We start from the raw sequence: 21,583 nt of genomic DNA, 5'->3' as shown, positions 1-21,583 counted from the left end.
AAATATTTAATTGATTTTAAATACATCAGAACCATTTGAAATGAGCTAGTTAAGACATAAATATTTACACAGATTCTTTTTCACTGTAAAAACAAACAAGCTGATTCAACTTAGAATAATCTGTAACCTGGCTGCCTTAAAATGTTGTTAAAGGGTTAGTTCACCCAATAATCAAAATTATGTAATTAATGACTCACCCTCATGTCATTCCAAACCAGTGAGACCTCAGTTTATCTTCGGAACACAGTATAAGATATTTTAGATTAAGTCCGAGAGCTCTCAGTCCCTCCATTGAAACTGTGTGTACGGTATACTGTCCATGTCCAGAAACATCATCAAAGTAGTCCATGTGACATCAGAGGGTCAGTTAGAATATTTTGAAGCATCGAAAATAATTTTTTGTCCAAAAATAGCAAAAACTACGACTTTATTCAGCATTGTCTTCTCTTCAGTGTCTGTTGTGAGAGAGTTCAAAACAAACGAATCATTCGACGTAACCAGATCTTTTTTTTATCTTTTTGCATCTCCAATACGCATTAATCCACAAATGAACTTGTGAAATCCGTGAACGACTCAATGTTTCATTCGTTATCTGGCTCGGTGTTCATCTTCAGTTCTTTCTTCACAGCAGTTCAGTCAGTGTACTGTTTGAGTAAATGAATTACTCCGGGATATTGGTTTGTTTTAACTCAGAGGGAGTGTCAGCCACATTAAAAAGTTAACAGTTTAAGTCATTTGTGGATTAATGTGTATTGGAGACACGAACCGTTTAAAACGATTCAGTTCGTTTTGGTGAACTGTGTTCCGAAAAATATAGTTAATCTTACTTGTAACCAGGGCCTAAAACTTAATTTTTGCCACACCTGCCAATGGCCAGTGACATGATAAAATTTACCGGCCATGAAACTTTTTTTTTTTTTTTTTTTGCACAAACAGGCAGTTATTACTATGACTTAACAATGTTTTTAATTTGTCCTGCTGGTGCATTTCCCCTCAGTTTTACCTATGAATTATAGCCATTTAACATTGCATTATAATTGAAAGCCATTATTTTTCATATTTAATAGGCTCTGAAATATATAACAACTTTTAATTTAAGGGATTTTATAACAATCTTTACATAAACTATACAGAGTAATTTTTATTCAAGCTAGAAAAGTTAATCAGCGACTAGAACAGTCCAAGGATTTCTCTTTTACTTTTGTTCTTTGATTTACTGTACATCAGTAACAGACTTCAGCAGGTTTCACTTTAAAATCAGATGTCTCGTTAGAACCTGATGCACGTGACTCGGGTCTGAAACGTATCCGATTTTCTCCCAACTCTTTACGATCATTTTAGACTTTATAATTCCATTATGGCACGTTTACAAGGTAACGGTAACAAGGTATGTTGGTATTAAAGTTGGTCAGTCCAACATGCAAACCTAAATAGTGAACTGTTCTCACGTTATGTACCGTGCAGTGAAAGTCGAAAACAAGGCCTATATGAGAGTACCCCTCCATATTAATCTGGTTAAATGTAAATTAATGTAATCTTACTCTTCAGTATGAACTGTGTTGATTCGGGATGTTGTCATTGCAATCGTGGCGACTGTAACATAATTTTCCAGATTGCATATTGATCTGTATTTTTAAATATTTATTTTAATGTATTTTATAAATCAATCCATGGCATATTTAAGTCCCACTTAAAGGTCCATCTGTGTCCTAAATTGATCAGAAACACATCGGAAGAAGGTTTTCAATGACAGCTGTCACTGTAAAACAGTGAGCAACTGTAGGGGAAAGTGGGGTGAGTTGTGCCAGTTTTTACTCAAAGTGAAGCCATGACAGTTCTCTTTCACTTTAGAATGTACATATATTTCAGGATATGGTGCATCCCTGAGAACAATAACTTTGGATCTGAAATAAATTGTTTCAGAAATATAGCTTGGTCCTGGTACGGGGTAAGTTGTGCCTTTTTGGAGAATACGTTGGGTGGGTAGTTTCTTGAGCACCTTCAGGGATAACCCCTTCATTATTTTCTTTAAATGTGTGTGTGTGTTATAGAATATGTTATCCTATGATTGATGATTACCTGTCCATCACTTTAGAGATGTTCTCTTATACCCTTTCTTTGTTACTTCTCCTATCTTTTTCTTGGCGAGCATCATTTCACCAAGTACAACATGTTCCTGGATCAACATCCTTGTTGATCCTGGAACAACATTACAATCAACCAATCAGAAGTGAGATATAACTTTTCAGGAAATATCAGTTTTAGGCTTACAATCAGGATTAGGAGCTTCTACACCATTGTTAATCAGCTATCATTTCCCTCTGATTTTAAGACTAAATTATGGGTAGGGTTAGGTTTAGGGGTAGGGATTGGGTTAAGTCTATATTTTTGGACAATAATGTTGATCCAGGATCATCAGAAGATGTTGGCCCAGGAACATGTCTTACTTGGCAAAATCATGGCAACCCTTTTTCTTCTCCCTTGAATCTTTTCAAGGTCGTCCTGCAGATATTCATCTCCCTTGCCACCTGACGTATGGTTTTTCCCTGTTGCATCTCTTTCACTGCTCTGTCCACCTCCACAAGAGCAGTTGATGCCCTGTCGGTCTTATAAGTGCGTGGCATAATGGGTTTTCGTCTAAAATTAAGAAGCCACATAGTTTAACTGCTAAAATGCAAGAGTGCAATGTACAATTACAAATTAATAATGTGTTGAAAATAATCATAAGTGGGGGTGAGTTGTGCCACTGGCACAACTTAACCCAGGCCCTTTGGCACAAATCACCCCATACCCACAAGTTTGAAAAACTAGCATGATCCAGCAGTTAAGAGCTAACATCATGCTAACTGTATAGACTCATTGTGTAGCTTGGTAAATCACTAAACTTTTCTAGAATTGTTCAGACGCTACAATCAAAAAACCTTGAACATAGAAATTTTACTTTGAAAGGTAAAAAACAGTTTTTTGAGCTAAAATGTGATTACCTCTCATGCCATGTGTCTCTCTTCTTTGGAGGATGAGTAAAATGGATGGCTTTTTAAAATTATGTGGTCACATGACCAATTTCTTCAATGGTTTTCCAGAAACAAGGGGTGGAACTACTTCCCCCCCAGGCACAAATCACCCCACTCTCCCCTAACTAAGGGAGGTGGGCCTTACAGATTGGTCAATTATAAGAATTTAATCAATATAGAGTACTATTGTACATTATACATTACTTCAACTGTAGTAATATATTCTGTTAAAATATTTAATAAAAACAAGCAATTAAGAGGCAAAATAAAACAAAGTCATAAGTTACATGAGCATGGCTATCAGGCCAACTGCAACAAGTATTGTAATTTCCAGAATGAGGGGGACAATACTCTAGTTTTGACAACTTACTAGTTCAGACAGTGAACATTTAAAATATTGAGCTGAATGAACAAATTCAGAACCTGCAAGTTGTGTCAACTTAGAGTTAAACTGAAAAACAAACAAATAAAAAAACAAAAAGAACCCTGGTAGGTGGATTACTGTCATCTGCTGGACATGTAGTTACAGTACACACATAGCTTTTAGCAATGAGATAATATCCTAACTTCATCAAAGCAACAGTATCAGGATACAGGATATTGAGGGTCTGTTTAGCTGGTATTGTCAATGCAGTAATAATGGTGTTATGGTGTAATTCAAGTCATCACAGAGTCATAACACTACTCCTTTGGGTCACCTGTGTTATTGGCCAAATGTCCTTGCCCAGTTCTCTGTGTCTGTATAGTTCAGCAAAATAAGCCTTGCAATTTAATCCTAAGGGACAATTTAGTTTTGGGCATACAAAAATATTAAATCAATGGGCTACAGGTGGAGACAATAAAAACATTACGGTACACTATAAACAGACTCAGAAAATATCCTATGATTTTTTTTTATCACAAACAATATGACATTTTATTCAGTTGCTGGATTAATGGATTACATTACTATGTGTTTACAAACGCAAACGAATGTTGTAGATGGTGCAAATCTCATTGGTTCTCACAATCTCAAGGCTGGCCTTTCTTTTTTTGTTCCTCCATATAGCAATACAGTCAGAATCTGTTACCCATTTCAAAAACAGAAATTGAATGGACAACCATCTTTCATGAATCGGTTATGAGAGGGTTAATATTTAAAATAAAACTAACTTACATTTATCATGTTATCAACTGTTTAAGTATGATTAAATATACATGACTTACTGAAACAGCAATTTCTAATTTTCTTTAACAAAAAGCATTGTTGCATTTAGCATTCTTAATGCATTTTTTTTACTACAGTCGTGGCCAAAAGTTTTGAGAATTACATAAATATTAGTTTTCAAAAAGTTTGCTGCTAAACTGCTTTTAGATCTTTGTTTCAGTTGTTTCTGTGATGTACTGAAATAGAATTACAAGCACTTCATACGTTTCAAAGGCTTTTATCGACAATTACATGACATTTATGCAAAGAGTCAGTATTTGCAGTGTTGGCCCTTCTTTTTCAGGACCTCTGCAATTCGACTGGGAATGCTATCAATCAACTTCTGGGCCAAATCCTGACTGATAGTAACCCATTCTTTCATAATCACTTCTTGGAGTTTGTCAGAATTAGTGGGTTTTTGTTTGTCCACCTGCCTCTTGAGGATTGACCACAAGTTCTCAATGGGATTAAGATCTGGGGATTTTCCAGGCCATGGACCCAAAATTTCAACATTCTGGTCCCCGAGCCACTTAGTTATCACTTTTGCCTTATGGCACGGTGCTCCATCGTGCTGGAAAATGCATTGTTTTTCACCAAACTGTTGTTGGATTGTTGGAAGAAGTTGCTGTTGGAGGGTGTTTTGGTACCATTCTTTATTCATGGCTGTGTTTTCGGGCAGAATTGTGAGTGAGCCCACTCCCTTGAATGAGAAGCAACCCCGCACATGAATGGTGTCAGGATGCTTTACTGTTGGCATGACACAGGACTGATGGTAGCGCTCACCTTTTCTTCTCCGGACGAGCCTTTTTCCAGATGCCCCAAACAATCGGAAAGGGGCTTCATTGGAGAATATGACTTTGCCCCAGTCCTCAGCAGTCCATTCACTATACTTTCTGCAGAAGATCAATCTGTCCCTGATGTTTTTTTTGGAGAGAAGTGGCTTCTTTGCTGCCCTTCTTGACACCAGGCCATCTTCCAAAAGTCTTTGCCTCACTGTGCGTGCAGATGCGCTCACACCTGCCTGCTGCCATTCCTGAGCAAGCTCTGCACTGGTGGCACTCCGATCCCGCAGCTGAGTCCTTTTTAGGAGACGATCCTGGCACTTGCTGGACTTTCTTGGACGCCCTGAAGCCTTCTTTACAAGAATTGAACCTCTTTCCTTGAAGTTCTTGATGGTCCTATAAATTGTTGATTTAGGTGCAATCTTAGTAGCCACAATATCCTTGCCTGTGAAGCCAATTTTATGCAACACAATGATGTCTGCACGCGTTTCTTTGCAGGTCACCATGGTTAACAATGGAAGAACAATGATTTCAAGCATCACCCTCCTTTTAACATGTCAAGTCTGCCATTCTAACCCAATCAGCCTGACATAATGATCTCCAGCCTTGTGCTCGTCAACATTCTCACCTGAGTTAACAAGACGATTACTGAAATGATCTCAGCAGGTCCTTTAATGACAGCAATGAAATGCAGTGGAAAGGTTTTTTTGGGATTAAAGGCAGGATAGGTAATAAATTTATAAACAACTTTCTTCCAAATTTGTTTAAACTTTCTATATATATCAATGCATAATTAAAATGTAAGTACTCTGATAAAAAGAGTATAAAAATCGAGTGACTCTAGACCGTTTAATCTGTATTAAACACAGCTCATTATTTCCATTTCGGGACGAAACATAGGATTGGCTTAGGCGACTGTCACTCTCTCGCAACCATGGCAACCACCCTTTTGCCACACATGACCTACCTAGGAATACGAAAATAATGGCAGAGAAACAGCAAGCAAAATTCACAGTACCGGCCTATGTAGTTAGTGAAGGCAAATCAGGCAAAAAAAGGAAGACAGTAACAGTACAAGAAAAGGCATTGAACAAAAAGTCTTTGGATAAACAAAGAAATAAAACGCGAGTTAATATCGGCGTGGCTTTCCAGCGATGGCGAGAACTGAGGAAACTCAAGGGGCTGAAGTGACTCCTTTATGGATTTATTTCTGCTGGACAGGTAAATCTTTCTTTTTGTATTTTGATCATACATATTTTTTTGTTTATTTTTTCATGAAGCATGTGTCATTAGCTAACATAACATTACTTAGCGAGCCGTAGTAGAGACGATAAATAATCTATAGGAGCCCAGAAGGGAGGGGGTGGAGTGAATGGAAATAATGAGCTGTCTTTAAAATAGTCCTGAGAGGTCTACAGACACTCGATTTTTATACTTTCTTTTTCAGAGTACTTACATTTTAATTATGTATTGATATATAGATAAAGTTTAAACAAATTTGGAAAAAAAGTTTTTTATACATTTTTTTTTTACCTACCCTGCCTTTAAGTTAATTTTCATGGCAAAGAAGGACTATGCAATTCATCTGATCACTCTTCATAGCATTCTGGAGTATATGCAAATTGCTATTATAAAAACTTAAGCAGCAACCTTTCCAAATTCCAATATTTATGTAATTCTCAAAACCTTTGGCCACAACTGTACACTTTACACAACTAGATTTAAAACTCTATATTTTTTTTATTTAAAAAAAAAATACATATAAGATTTAAATTTCTGTAAAGTGTATTAAAAGGCCTTTTTTGGTTTTAAAACTTTTCTTACAACAGTCTTGTAAGAGACCCATAGGTTCTTTGAATAATTCAGTGAACTGTCCTCTTTAGACACTTAGTATAATTTAGTTGAATAGAAGCAAAATGCATTAAACCAATTATATTAAATATCTAAAATGATTCATGTAATTTTATATTTGAAAAATAATATGTAAAAAAAAAACCTAAATATTCTCTTGTATTAGTGTTCAGGTTTTGATTACACCTAAATTGAGACAATGAGACCAGAGTAAGAGCTTAATAAGTTTATTTAGCTTCAGTTTTTTGCTTAAAATTTCATCAACAAAGTTATGACTATTTTATATGAAATAAAATCTACTTTATAAAAATGTATATGCAGACAGTAGTTATACAGTAAAGACATAATAAAAAAAGTTACTTGCATCACATGCACAATGCATGTAAAAAAATCATTCTCATATATGCTTACAATAGCAAGTTTTATTTGTCAAATACTTTATGGGTATATCATTAAATCTCTCTCTCTTACACACACACATATATATAAAAATTCTGCATTACATAAGAATTTCCCATAGAGAGAAGGAGTTTTAATGTAAAGCTTCAAACAAACTAAATTTATTTTGTTCCAGTTCTTCAGGTTAATGTCTCACTTTTATTTATGTTGGCATTAAAATCCAAATGAGTCACTCTGTAAAGTCCTTCTTTAGAAATAGTGCTTCATTTATGTTATACTGTTATACTTCTGCATCAGAAAAAGACTTGCTCCCTTTCTCTTTGTTTGGAATAGTGAGCATTGAATTTGTGCAGGTATTTGTGCGTGAAGCTTCCTCTGTGAAAGCAGTTTCCAAAACCTTCAGGATTGACTTGCGCACCTTGTCTTTAAAGTTTTGTCCCATGAAAACATACAACAATGGGTTCAGGCAGCTGTTTAGGAAAGCCAAACTGGTTGCAATGGGAATTCCAACAGTGGTGACATATTGCAGGGTGGAGCTGTATTTCATTTCCATGTGGTTTACCATCTCAATGAGCACCAGGATATGGTAAGGAGCCCAACAGATGAAGAAGGCGATGACCACAGCAGCAATGATCTTTAAGGTGCGTCCAGTTCGGCCAGACATGGAACGGTTTCTTTGGAGACGATGGACGATGACTGCATAGCAGGAGATGATTATCACAAAAGGCACCATAAAGCCTATGATGAAACGGGTAATGATCATGGCACGATGCCGTAGATTACGGAGCTTCACCACCTCTGGTGTTTCATAGTCATCAGAGAATGCAAAGTTGTTGTAGCAGATGATTTTGTTGCTGTGGAGTGCAGTGTCCCTGAAGACAAAGGAGGGTGAGCTCAGCACCAGGGCAAATAACCAAACTCCGAAGCTCACCACAGAAGCTCGGCTCAAATTCCGATGGTTCTGTGCCCAGATAGGACGCACCACAGACACACAGCGGTCAACACTGATCACAACCAGGATGTACACACTGGCAAACATGTTGATTAAACTAAGTGTGCTGTTGAATTTGCACATGAACTGGCCAAAAGGCCAGTGGAAGCCCATAGCCGTGTAAGCCACACTGAGTGGAAGAAAGGCTGTGAAGAGGAAGTCTGCTACAGCAAGGTTCAGAAACCAGACCGTGTTGACCGTCTTTTTCATTTTGAATCCAGTAACCCAAATGACAATGCCATTACCCACCACTCCAAGTACAAAATCCAGACTGTATACAATGATTGACATGATGTTAAGAGATTTCCTGAGATCTGTATCATAATAATCTTCATAGTAATCTTCATTCTCGGAGTTGTTATTGAGAGGACTGTTTGTAAAATTGTATGGATCCATCATTGAATCTTCAGACCTACGTTGAAAGAACAAATATGGTATTATAGTAGTCAAATTTAAGCAGTAAAGATATACCTAGACTGAGAACCATAATTTTTTTAAGCAGAACAAACAAAAGGGGAGAGGGGAAAAAAAACTTTTTTTGATAAAAACATTTTTGATATTTTATTCTATGTCCTTTGTAGAGGACGCAAGGACTAAGTTATTCAAAAAATGAATAAATATGAAAAGGCATGTATAGGCAAAACAATGCTTTTTTAATTCACCAATCAGTTTTTAGGTTTCAGGCTATTTTTAACACAACTTTGTACAGAGATGTTTCTCAACTATTTTATGAAAGATATAACAGAATGATACTTTTTTATTTTATGCAATATGTCTGTATAATGTCCATAATTTGGTATTCCCATTCTATACCATGTATCTATACATTGCATCTAATTTGCATATTAATGTGTTCTTGGCGCAAATGAAAAAACAAGTTTTATACTGGGAGTAATAACTTGTCAACATTTTCATAAGAGTATTACATATTTCCTATGAATATTGTTGGGCTTCCCTAAAATGTGTAACTTAATATGCCATTTGTCCTGGTGTCCTCTACAGAAGTCATGTATGAAACCTATGCCATGTTTCTATGGAAGCAAATGGGTAGCGATATTCAATTTGGAATGTAATATGCAAAATGACAATGCAATATGTAAAATGGCAATGCATTTCTGTATTTACATTTTCATTTTCCAATACATTTGTGCAACGTTTGGTGCAAAATGAAAATGAAATTACATAATTTTCATTTGCCATTTCATACACCAGTTTTAATATGTAAAATGAAAACTAATTTTAATGCTTTATAAGTTGCAAAATTAAAATGAAAATGTATTACAGAAATTATTAGATATGTATAACATGTTCAAGCAAAAACTGTGGCAAAATTATCATTTAAATGCTATTTTTCTTAAATGCATTAACACTCACAGTCAGAGGCGGCCTTACCTATGTTTCACCCGTTTCAATTGAAACGGGCCCCGCCCTCCAAGGGGGCCCCCAACAGAACAGGAAAATCCCATTCATTTTCTCCCTAGGATATTGATTTTCAGACATAATGTCTAAAGTGGTCTCCAACACGTCGCTCGCGAGAGTAGCTCGTGACCTGATTGGAGGTAGCTCGAGGGCCGTTCAATATCGCGTCTTTTGCACGCTCAAGTTCATTATTTCAAATAATTGAAGCGACGCGCTCATTTTTTTCCAGGCACAACAAGTCAACATGAAGGATGGGGGTGCACCCAAACTACGGGTGTTTTTTCTAAATAAATCTTCTAGCAGAGCTACAGCAAAGCGTTTTTCGGTGGTGGAAATCCATTAGCTATTAAAACTTCTCTGTCGTTGTGGAGAGCGCATGGTGCATAGCAACGACAGACGCCACGGGAACCGAATTTTACTATTAATAATAAAAGATAAGCTAATAATGTGCATTGTAAATGTCAGTATTTTGTCTTTTTTTGAATCATTCTTTCTATAAAAATGAGTTAAAGGCTGAAATATGCGAGGTTTATCTTTTTATAAAAACTTTTTTGTCAAAACTTTATTTGAACGTGTACATGTTAGATAACATGTTGCAAGACACTCCTTTCAAATTTGGCCATCATTTTTAATGTTACTATTTTAATGTTCATTTAAACAAACAGTGCATATTGATGGTAAGTTTATTTGTTATTTGGTTTTCTACATAAAACTTGGTGAATTGATTTTATTGTGTAGTATTAGTACTTTTTGAACAGGATTATGTGATAACCATGCTCATTTTGGTCACTATAATCATGAAATTACATTTTCATACCATTTTATCTCTAGTTATGATGCACTATAAAATCAACAATAATTATGTGTTTTTACAGTATAATATTTTGATATATATAGCCTATGTCAATTAAGGGGGACATATATAGGCCTACAATAACTCTTTTAGGTCTAAAACAGTTAGCATAGTTGTTAATATGAGAGTTATGAGACATTATTTAAGAGATTTAATTATTGCATGAGTAGCTCTCGGCCACTTTCATTTTTAAAAAGTAGCTCTCAAATGATCTTCTAAAATGAGTGAGCCACAAATCCGTGAGTACATTTTACAAACCCGTGGGAACGGATTGCGAAAGCGTGGGCACGGTTTATGAATTCGTGGGTACAGATTTCAGAAACTGCAGGCACTGTTTACAAATCTGAGAGCGTGGGTTAGAAACTCGTGGGTACGGTTTATTAATCCGTGGGCACGATTTGTTAACCGAGGGAACAGTTTAAGAATTCGTGAGTACGGTTTAGGGCGCACGGATTGCCAAAACCGTCGTCACGGATTTTTAAAAAATTATTTTTACTTACACAGGTGACTTCCCGGGCTCCGTAATACGGCAAGTTGAGGGGATGTTTGAGTTGTTGTTTTTTTAAGTCAGCCCAGACAGCTGAAAATATAGCTACTGCGCAAATCAAATAAGCAGTGATGTTGCCCTGCGTGAAAGGGCGAGGCTTATTCCAACGTAAAACGCTGTATTGTATATAGTTTGTATAAAGCTGCCTTTAAATGAAGCTGAAAGTGCGAGTAATAAAATAATATGATGCAAACCAACAGGAATCCTTGCTTTTTCTGCTCTATTATGTTTACATTTTATGTGGGCAGGGCCCCATATTAGTTATTGAAACGGCCCCCCAGATGCTTAAGGCCGCCCCTGCTCACAGTCAAGACACTTACGATTGCATTTTCATTCAGTGTCCCGCAATGAATGTAGCAAAATTCAATGTGCACATTGAAAATGCATTCCGAGCCGATCACGTGTCCGCCCCCTCGCGCCCTGTCAATCACTGCGTGAACAAGGCGGGGCTTGCAGAAGGTCAGAGACTCAAATCTCAAGAAGAGGTTTCAAGTGAGAGAACATGGACAAGTCCGTTGGTCCGTCTACGTTTTGATCATTTCGGTTTATGGCTTCAATATTTCATTTGCACTTGTGGGCGGGGCTGAAACGCTGCTTTCATCTGATTGGTCGAATCGCTCCAGCTTCAGCTCGGTCTTTTCATTCTTTCAGGCAGAATAAGAGTCAGTGTGAGTGAAGCACTGTAATGTCTGAAACTACACTCACTGTTAATTAGCATAATATTTGAATCAGATGATGCTGGGCACATAATTCGTGCTGCTGAGACCTGCAAATTATTTCTAGGTTGTAGTATTGTATGAATATTGTCCCACTGATAAATACAGTGCAAATAGAACTGTCTCTTTGGAAAAAAGTGAAGTGGAAATAAAAATCAATAATAGACTGAACAGTTCCATGTCTGTAACATTTACCACTCTCATATTTTAAGTCATAAGGCACTAGGTATGTGTGTGTGACATTAATAAATAATTGTAAAAATTAATAGTTACATTTCTGAAAAAAAAAAATAGTAAAATTAGCTCTATGCTGCTCAGTGCTCATGTAGCCTACCCCAGAGCGCCCTCTCGCGGCTGTAGACGGTAATGTTTTCTCTTGGTTCTGAATAAATGCGAATTATATATGTTTTTTTCCTCGTCATAACATATTTTTGGACTGATGCAACTTATACCGAAAAATACGGGTAACATTATTATTATTATTTATTATGAGAGTAACTGACACAGACTAGAACTTTAATGTTTCACCAAATTCAGCTCAGATCTTCAGACTCGTCTGACTCGGGTTGCTGTATAACTGGCCAGACTTACCTTCCCAAAAAATCCTATTTAATTTTATTTAATAAATTTAACTATATTTATTTCCACTTCACTGTTATCCAAGGAGACAGAACTATTTGCACTGTTTTTATCAGGGGGACAATATTTATACAATACTATAACCTAGAAATAATTTAACGGGGTCTCTTGCAAGTCGCAGCAGCACGAATTATGTGGCCAGCATCATCTGATTGAAATATTATTCTAATTAACAGTGAGCGGTGGTTTCAGACATTACTTACAGTGCTTCACTCACACTGACTCTTATTCTGTCTGAAAGAATGAAAAGACCCTGAAGCTGGAGCGATTTGACCAATCAGATGAAAGCAGCGTTTCAGCGCCGCCCACAAGTGCGAATGAAATATTAAAGTCATAAACCGAAATGATCAAAACGTTCACGGACCAACTGTGTTGTCCATGTTCTCTCACTTGAATCCTTTTCTTGAGATTTGAGTCTCTGACCTTCTGCAAGCCCCGCCTTGTTCACGCAGTGATTGACAGGGCGCGAGGGGGCGGACATGTGATCGGCTCGGAATGCATTTTCAATGTGCACATTGAATTTTGCTACATTCATTGCGGGACACTGAATGAAAATGCAATCGTAAGTGTCTTGACTGTGAGTGTTAATGCATTTAAGAAAAATAGCATTTAAATGATAATTTTGCCACAGTTTTTGCTTGAACATGTTATACATATCTAATCATTTCTGTAATACATTTTCATTTGAATTTTGCAACTTATAAAGCGTTAAAATTAGTATTCATTTTACATATTAAAACTGGTGTATGAAATGCCAAATGAAAATTATGTTATTTAATTTTCATTTTCATTTTGCACCAAATGTTGCACAAATGTATTGGAAAATGTAAATGTAAATACAGAAATGCATTGTCATTTTACATATTGCATTGTCATTTTGCAAATTACATTGCAAATTGAATATCGCTACCCATGTGCTTCCATATGTTTCATTACAAAAAGTCTTAATTCAATCTGAAACCCTACTATATTTTTCTGAGATGTTTTTGTAAGACAAACAATTTAAAAATTAATCAGATTTAAATGATAATTACATAATACATCATATTTTCTTAAGAGTGCTAAATTTTGATCATTCTGTCAATATCAGTCATTTTTAGGAGGATTGTTTAATGATCAAACATCCAAACATCTGATATCCTCTAAAAGCCCTGAATGTGCTGTACAGGACCTCCAGACTTAATTTGTGCCATGGAGGGTGTCAGAGAAATTCACTAAAATATAATGTTCTTTACAGAGGAAAAAAAAGTCAATGCCTGGGTCACAGGAGGATATAGAAAGAAAAGAAACTAATTTGCTCACATGTTGTTCTGCTTTTGTCCACTGGAGGCCATTATTTTAGTAGTAAAGTGAGTCTTTGCAATAGAGAAAAGCTCTAAACAAAACCTGAAAGCATTTTCTCTACTCAGCCATGTCAAATTTCAAATGGGAATTAACCATCTATTAAAATACATATTTTCTTCCTGTTTTATGATGAACATCTGTCTCTACAGTGCATTAAACTGAGTTCATGCTATTCGTGAACTATTCATATTATGATTATGAATATGAACTATGCTATTCATTCATGAGTTCATGAACCCTAGACAATTCTAGGCTGTCCCCAAAATGTATTTTAGACTTATTCATGCTATTGTTAAAACGGTTATATTTACAATGCAAACGATACACAGAGCTCAGTTTGTGGTTTGATCTCTGTAAGAGACACATCAGTTGATAACTAAAGATGCTCAATTGACTGTAGCCTAAAATGTTCATTCATTTGAAAATGTAATCACACTTAAAAGTTGCATTTCACAATAAGAAATTAATATTAAGCGTGCTGCTTACCTAGAGTTGACAAAAAAAGTGACCTCAAAATAATTCGACCAGACCTGTGATTTACGAGAGCAAAACTGTAATAATCTCTCTCGTTCCTGTTCGGGAAAGTCAAACCCAGTTTGGAGTGACGTCACATCACCACCCTCCTCGTTCTACTTGGTTGTTGTTGCTCGCTTATTTATCACAGTTTTATATTAATGTTCCTGTAGGTTTGACCATAGCGGTGTGTTTATACCCACAATGCACTGATACGGTAAGACTAATCATTTTTGGAGGCGACAAGCCTCTTCAACGGGTTATAATTTACAGAATATTTCCAACATTTGCAATGACAGCGGTTTTCACCCAGATTTAGCAAAACACACTCGGGCCAGTTCCGGGGGTAGATTCTCGCCTGCCGGAGACTCCGTCTGCCACACGCGGATCGGATGCCTGTGGACTTACTACCCGATTCCGGTGTTGTGCCCAATTTTGACCCCCTGCCAAATTATTACCCCCCTAGGTTTAGGAGTAGGTTTGGGGGAGGGGTTAGGATTAGTCAATCAGGTAGCGGTACAGCCCAGCCCGCCGGACGTGACACGAAATGATTTCTAATATCTACTTTACTGTTCACTAATCTTTCATTTAAAATTAATACGCAGCCAAGATGTATACTTTCATTGTAATTATAAATACATAAACATCTCATTTTGATGAATGCATTTTTAAAGTAAAGAACTCACTTGATTAAGTTGGCATGAGAACATTTTATTTACAAAACCAGGAAATTACAGCAAAAAAAAAAAAAAAAAAAAACATTTAGCGAAATTACCTTTGCATTTATTTTGGGGAGAGCAGGGGCAAAAGTACTATTTTTCAGAAAAACATCATTTTAAAAGATAATGTTGTAGACAGAGATATATTACTGCTGTGGCCAGTAACTCAGAAGTGTGGTCTATCAATACCAGGTGGTATTTTGTAGAAATGTAGAAAGACTTTAGAATAATTTCACTTTGAACATAAAATGCACATTGTTACTTTCGACCCCATCAGTTGGGATGAAAGTACACAACAATATAAAATAGATTTTTTTTTCTGTTTTCTGTTACTCTTATTTTTCTTAAGTATACCTGATTTTCACCTTGTTAATATGTAACTGCAAACATATTTTGTCCTTTGTCTTTGCAAAAAAAATATTAAATTACATTTTCATATTTTAATTTTAAATGTAAGTTTCATCAGATGTCTCAAAACCTGACAGTATTTTTTTATTGTCAATTTAAATGTATTTTTATAAAAAGAAAATTCAACAGAATGTACAATATAAAAATTAAATTACATTAGCATAATAAAAAAAACTCTAAATATAATGTAACAGTAGGCCTATTTATGTTTCCATCCAGTTTTTTTATGCATAAATTGAAAATGTGCATTAAAACATCTGGAAACACTGCAAATTCATAGGTGGAGGTGTAAAGGCTAAAACCTAAATATAAATGCGATGTAGCAGCTGCCCAGAGATTGATGTTCCTCTATGTCCAGAAACGTCCTCTCAAAAACAACTGGATAAAACCAGTCTGTCTTTCTGACCCTCACTCAGACATATTATTTTGGTATAATATGACATAAACATTTGTAAGAATTGATGCAAGACACAGAAATTCACAATATAGCATGCACTGGAACAAAATAAATACTTTTTGTCACTGTAGCGGAACAAAAGTAACAACTGTTACTTTCCTCCCGACAGGAACTCCTAACATTTAAACTCGATTTAATTTTATACTGAAAAAATCTGAAAATGCAAACTTTAGGATGTGTTAAAGCACTAAATAACCTGTAGATTGATCATTACTGTGACACATGAAACAAGAAAAACAACACGACTAAAAAATTACCGCTTCAATATTTACTTTTTGTACTCGAAAACAGTTTTATGGACCTAACTTTGGGAAACGATGAGGAAATCACGTGATATTTCCCAGCTCCGTCAAGGATTGCATGCTGATGCTGTCATAGCTGGGAATGCAAATGCAGAAAGAGGCTCAAAGAAAATCGCTTTGTTACTTTCGTCCCACGTTACTTTCGACCCTGCTCTCCCCTATGCTTGGAAACTAACATGTATAAACAATAAACACTCAGGTGACACTTTACAATTTACAATAAGGTTCCATTTGTCAACATTACCCAACATGGACTAACATGACAAATATTTAACATTAACCTAGTTAACTGTAGTTAATATATTACATTTCAACATTTACTAATACATTAAGAACAAAAGTTGTGCCTGTTGTGCCTAACGTAATGCGTCAATGTGAACTACATTAAATGCATGTTGTAGCAATGTACCTGTTATTTGACAGACTATTGCCTAGCTGCAATGATAGCACATTAAGTGGCTGTGTCCAACATGATTAATATTTAGTGTGTAGCATGCTAGTTAAAGAGAGTTCACCCAAAAAATTCAAATAATTTAGTCCCCTTCATACTGTCCATACCTGACAAACTTGTATGTTTGATTACCAGCATTCTTCAAAGTATCTGAGGTATCAGAGGTTTGGTAAAATGTAAATTATAGAATTCTGGTTAACTATACAGAGTAAATAATTTTTAAGAGTTTAATTTTAATTTAATTCAATTTTTTAAATGAATAAACACTTTTCACCAGTCATTGCTATGCAGAAATATAACATGGAACGCTGCAATAAAACTTCACATTATGTATATCCAAAGCTTGCTGTTGATTAGTTCTCTTCAGTTAACATTCCTGCAGTTACTGCAGAAAATAACATGGTGAAATGGTCAATAAAGACATTTAACTTGAACTTACTTTCTCATTGGCTCTAATGCTCCTTACTAGTTCAGTCAGAAGTATAATAAAGATGATATCCACTGTCTTGGACTCCAACTACTGCTCAGTGTTCACAAGTGTCTGAGTAACATCTGCCATTCCTTCAGCGATGAGACTTCTCTTGGTTACTACAAAACATAGAAATATCAAAAGAAATGTGTAGCATATAAAGATAAATAATCAGTTACTCTGTGCTGTGTTTGTGTTGTAGTCACATGTATTTTGGCAGAGATGAGCATCTGTACGTGTACAGTATTCTTGCATTTAGCAGCTGTAAAAGCAGAACAGAGCCATTGCATTTGATCTCAGACATATGCATATATGACTGCAGTATATTCTCATCATAAAACTGAAACAAGATTATTTAGCCTATTTAGTTGAGGATATTTGAAAACAACGACCTTATACACAACCTTAATCTTCACTCTCACCTACTTTAAAAAGTAGGGCAAAAACAACGTTTGTGTGTTGCAACTGCATTTACAAACTAAGAATGTGGAAGCTAAAAAACCCTGTTATGAGTCATATCCTATAGCAATGCTATAATAAGTCTGTGTGTCATTTTGGCACAAACTATTTTTCATTCGAGTTGGTCATTAAAGGAAGTGTGTTTGACACTGATGTCATGTGCACTAATTTCCTCAGTAGAGCATGTTAATAAACTGAGACTTATGTGTAAGGCTTAAACATCAACTTCCTTGCTTTCTAATACTAAATTAAACTAATGCATTCATAACATATCTTTGTAATATCCAAATAGTTGTGTATTTTTTATTATATAAAGCAGATGCCACCTTTCCCCTTGCTTTTCTTCTCTTTTATATCAGTTATTATACTTCACACCAATGGGCAGTAAGCAGAATGAACATTATCTTCGTTACACACAAAGCAGGACAAAATAACTTGATTACAGGTAAATCAAAAATGCTTACAATGGATAACATTTATGGTGTGGAAAAGCATATACAGTGCGTGCATAATTATAAGGCAAGTCAACATTCTGATCATATTTTCTGTGATTTACCAATGCCAAACCACATCACTCACTATTAATTTGGTTTACAATCATATATTTTATTATTATATAATCAATATGAATTTGAATGAATTGGAAGTGAAAAACACTCACATTTGCTTCAGAAGGAAACACAATGCATGCACAATGAAAACTCTTGAACAGAATGAAGATGTGTACATTGATCTTATTTTGCGTAAATATTTTTTTTCATTGTTGGAAAGAGTTCCAATACACAGAAATGCTGAAAAACATCTCGGTTACATATGTAACCACGGTTCCCTGAATAGGGAACGAGATGCTGCAGTGACATCACCGCATGGGAACACCTCTTGGTGTGATGAATGTCTGAATCCCTATACCATTCCACCAATTTTATTGGCCAAATAGCGCTTGGCACCGCCCTATGCATGTGTATGCATAATATACCTGAGTGCCTCGCGTTAATTCGCTCAGATTTCATGAACTAAAGAAAACGCTGTATCAGAAATGACTCGAACCAGACAAATTAAAGAGTCGATCAGGGCTGTGTCTGAAACACGAGCTGAATTCCTCAGTAAGGCAACAGGAAGTCATAAAACATTCTGTGCCACAAGTCCCAAGCAAGATAACCAACCAACCAAAGCTTTCACAGAACAGCTTTCAACATTAACACCACTAGAACAATTATTTACAATTTCAATTCGAAGGAGAGAAATTTGGTGTCAAATTTGTTGTTCGTAATGGAAATGCAACGCTGGACATCACATGTAAACCCATGAGAGTTAAACACTTCCATTGACCTCCCCCCACCTAACAGAACCAGACTGAAATTCCTAAGGGGGAAGGGGGCTTTGAACCTCTGGTCTCCACATAAGTCTTTGTCAAGAGAATGGCAAATAAACTGTCTTTTGTACATATATATGGACCAGAATGAACTCAAAAAGACTTATAAATGAATCAGTCCATCGCTTCACTCCATATTCATTTATATGTAACCCACACATTTGACTATCATGTTATAAGCACTTATTGTGTATGTCTTTTAATAACTATGGGATAGCTTAAGGATACATAGTCATGTCTAGTATCTATGTAATCGAATCTGCTTGCTTGAAATAGTCCTGACAATCAAATATTTCTCAAATGTATCAAAAATATGTTATAGGAATCATGTCCAAAATTAGACCCTGCAAGAGCGGGAAAATTCGGACCACATGCTTGGTAACATAAACATATGATTTATGATGCCTCCGAGCCAAGACAATATCTGACTGGTCAAGACAACATTTGAGGTGTGGCCAACAGGCCAGTTTAAATACTCTGGACACCATAAAATCTTGCTTTTAGTTGTTAGCTTTGCTTCTGCTACTAGTCATGCCTGCTTTTAGTCTCTAGCGTTTAGCTTCTGCTATTAGTCATGTTTGCTTTTAGCTTTGCTTCTTAGCTTTAGCTTTTAGCCATGCTGTTTGTCATCACTGTTCTTTGAGCGCGGTCCCAGCGTGCTTTAGCCTAACCTTCTTTTCTTTTCCGTTTGAGAGTTTCGTGTTCTGAGTTAAGTTTTGTAACGTCGAGTCTCTGACGCCTGACCTCGGGTGCCCGTTCAACTTCAACCAGGCTCCAGCCACACAACTCCATCTTCAGCCAACGTCCAACCAGGGCTTCCCAAGACTTCACTTCAACGACTACTGAACTTCCAGCCAATCAGTGACAACTTTACACAGGCAATGTACCTTCAGACATTTGTGCTGGTGTATCTAATATAATTTTAACCTCATTGAGGAACTTAATGCGAGGGTTGATTAAGTGATTGATGGCTGTTCATGTCTATGCAATTTAGAGTATTGCTGTAAACTTGGGATTCCATATTTCCATTCTCTTAAACTCATCTTTCCCTAACTTTCGATCTTCCTGCAACTTGTGTGAATGTGTGCGTGCGTGCGTTTATGTGTTAGATTAGTTTATGTCTTAGATTTATCTAATAAAGCCTTATTCATATTGAAAAGAGAAGTATCTTGTGTTTTGTGCTTACAAGTTAATGTCTTAAACTGCCGATCTTGTTACTGTGCTAATTGATAGTGTTTTCACTATACTTTGGATATTAATATCCAGCCCAGATTTGATGTTAAACGGCTCGTTCACTGAATCGCAGGGCGTCTCAGCGATCAGCCGTGAAACAGTGATTCTGTTCAAATTCCCTTTAAAATCTTAAATGATTCCCTTTGAGCTAAATTGACCTGTTTCCCTTACAACGCTATCAATGTATGGAACGGCTGGAACCGCAGTATCTCATTCCCTGTTCAGGTAACCATGGTTACATACGTAACCGAGATGTTCCCTTTCATGGGTCATTTCGATACTGCGGTGACATCATCATATGGGAACCCTATGATGTACCTGTGATAGCTGGGATCCAAGGAAAGCATCTGCTCAAGTAGAGAGAACCCGGGAGCCAGGAGCTATCCTCACATCCAGACTGTAGAACTTGACAAAAGCGCTAGGTGAGGACCATCCTGCCGCAGCAAAGATATCATCCATAGAAGATCCACTGAAAAAAGTATGCAATGAAGCCACTGCTCTTGTGGAATGACCTCTAATTCCTAAGAGCGAAGTGAGTCCGCATGCCTCATAGGGTGGAAAGGTCTCAGCCTCAGCCGTCACGAAACCCTGCATAAAGTGAAAGACCAGCGGATGACAGCCCACTGAAGTACCATCTATATATATGTGGTTAGCTGAAATGGCTGCCACGTTAACTTTAAGAGTGGCTGGTGTTACTCCATCAGAAAAACGGTCTTGAAGAAACTCCAGTACTGAAGTCACGGGGCAGTAAACTGGATCCATATCATGAATTCTTCACCAAGCAGTAAAAAGTTTCCATTTAAAAGCATATAAGCGTCTTCTAGAACCTGCCTTAGAATTCATTATAGTCTCTGTAGTTTCAACTGAAAGACCGGGACATATTAACTCACTCCGCTCAGAGGCCACGTGGGTGCCAAATCATTCCTCTAGCTTGCGATAGTATGTCCTGTCTCAGGGGAATCTCCCATGGACAGCCCGCTTGCAGATTGACCAAATCCGCAAACCACGGCTGCGTGGGCCACCACGGAGCCACCAACAGTAGCTGCTCCACTCTGTCCAGTCGTATTCTGGATAGCACCACTGAAATTAGTCGAATTGGAGGAAAAGCATGTAAGCTGGTCCTGGGCCAATCGCATGGGAAACACAAATCCCCAACCTAACTACAGTTCGATGGAATTTGGCTGACATCCAAAGTTTTATTGACATAACACCTCGGTGTCACCGAAATTATCCAATGTGGAAAACCTAAATCTAGTAACCTTAAGGCCGCGTGTCCACCAAAGCGTTTTTCCCCGCAGCTAGCGTATTTTTTCAGTTGTTCTCAATGGGCGTGCGCGTCTTTTAAAACGCCATGAGCGTGCCAAGCGCTGAGCGTCTTATTCTCACTGAGCTCTGAGCATTGGGCTTTTTTTTCTTGCGCCGAGAGTTGAAGAATGTTCAACTTTGGATGAAACGCTGC

At 36.8% G+C, this 21,583-nt stretch overlaps 2 protein-coding genes across 2 annotated transcripts in view; one reads left to right on the top strand and one right to left on the bottom strand.

The window, feature by feature from the left end:
* The window catches only part of LOC132103640 (protein BTG3-like), a 232,998-nt gene that overhangs the window by 74,403 nt on the left and 137,012 nt on the right, over positions 1–21,583 (top strand). The window lies entirely within an intron of this gene.
* Positions 7,236–8,632, bottom strand: LOC132103638 (chemerin-like receptor 1). The gene has a single exon (XM_059508728.1). It carries the CDS (start codon positions 8,620–8,622, stop codon positions 7,513–7,515), a length of 1,110 nt encoding a protein of 369 aa, XP_059364711.1. The 5' UTR covers positions 8,623–8,632; the 3' UTR covers positions 7,236–7,512.

The sequence above is a fragment of the Carassius carassius genome, chromosome 24 (genome assembly GCF_963082965.1).
Source record: "Carassius carassius chromosome 24, fCarCar2.1, whole genome shotgun sequence".
NCBI lineage: Eukaryota > Metazoa > Chordata > Actinopteri > Cypriniformes > Cyprinidae > Carassius > Carassius carassius.
Note: the sequence above shows the minus strand (reverse complement) of the source record. Positions and strands in the feature narration are given on the sequence as shown.

Bases quoted from the DNA above. Each gene is read 5' to 3' on its own strand.
- LOC132103638 (XM_059508728.1), bottom strand. From the start codon at position 8,622: ATGATGGATCCATACAATTTTACAAACAGTCCTCTCAATAACAACTCC.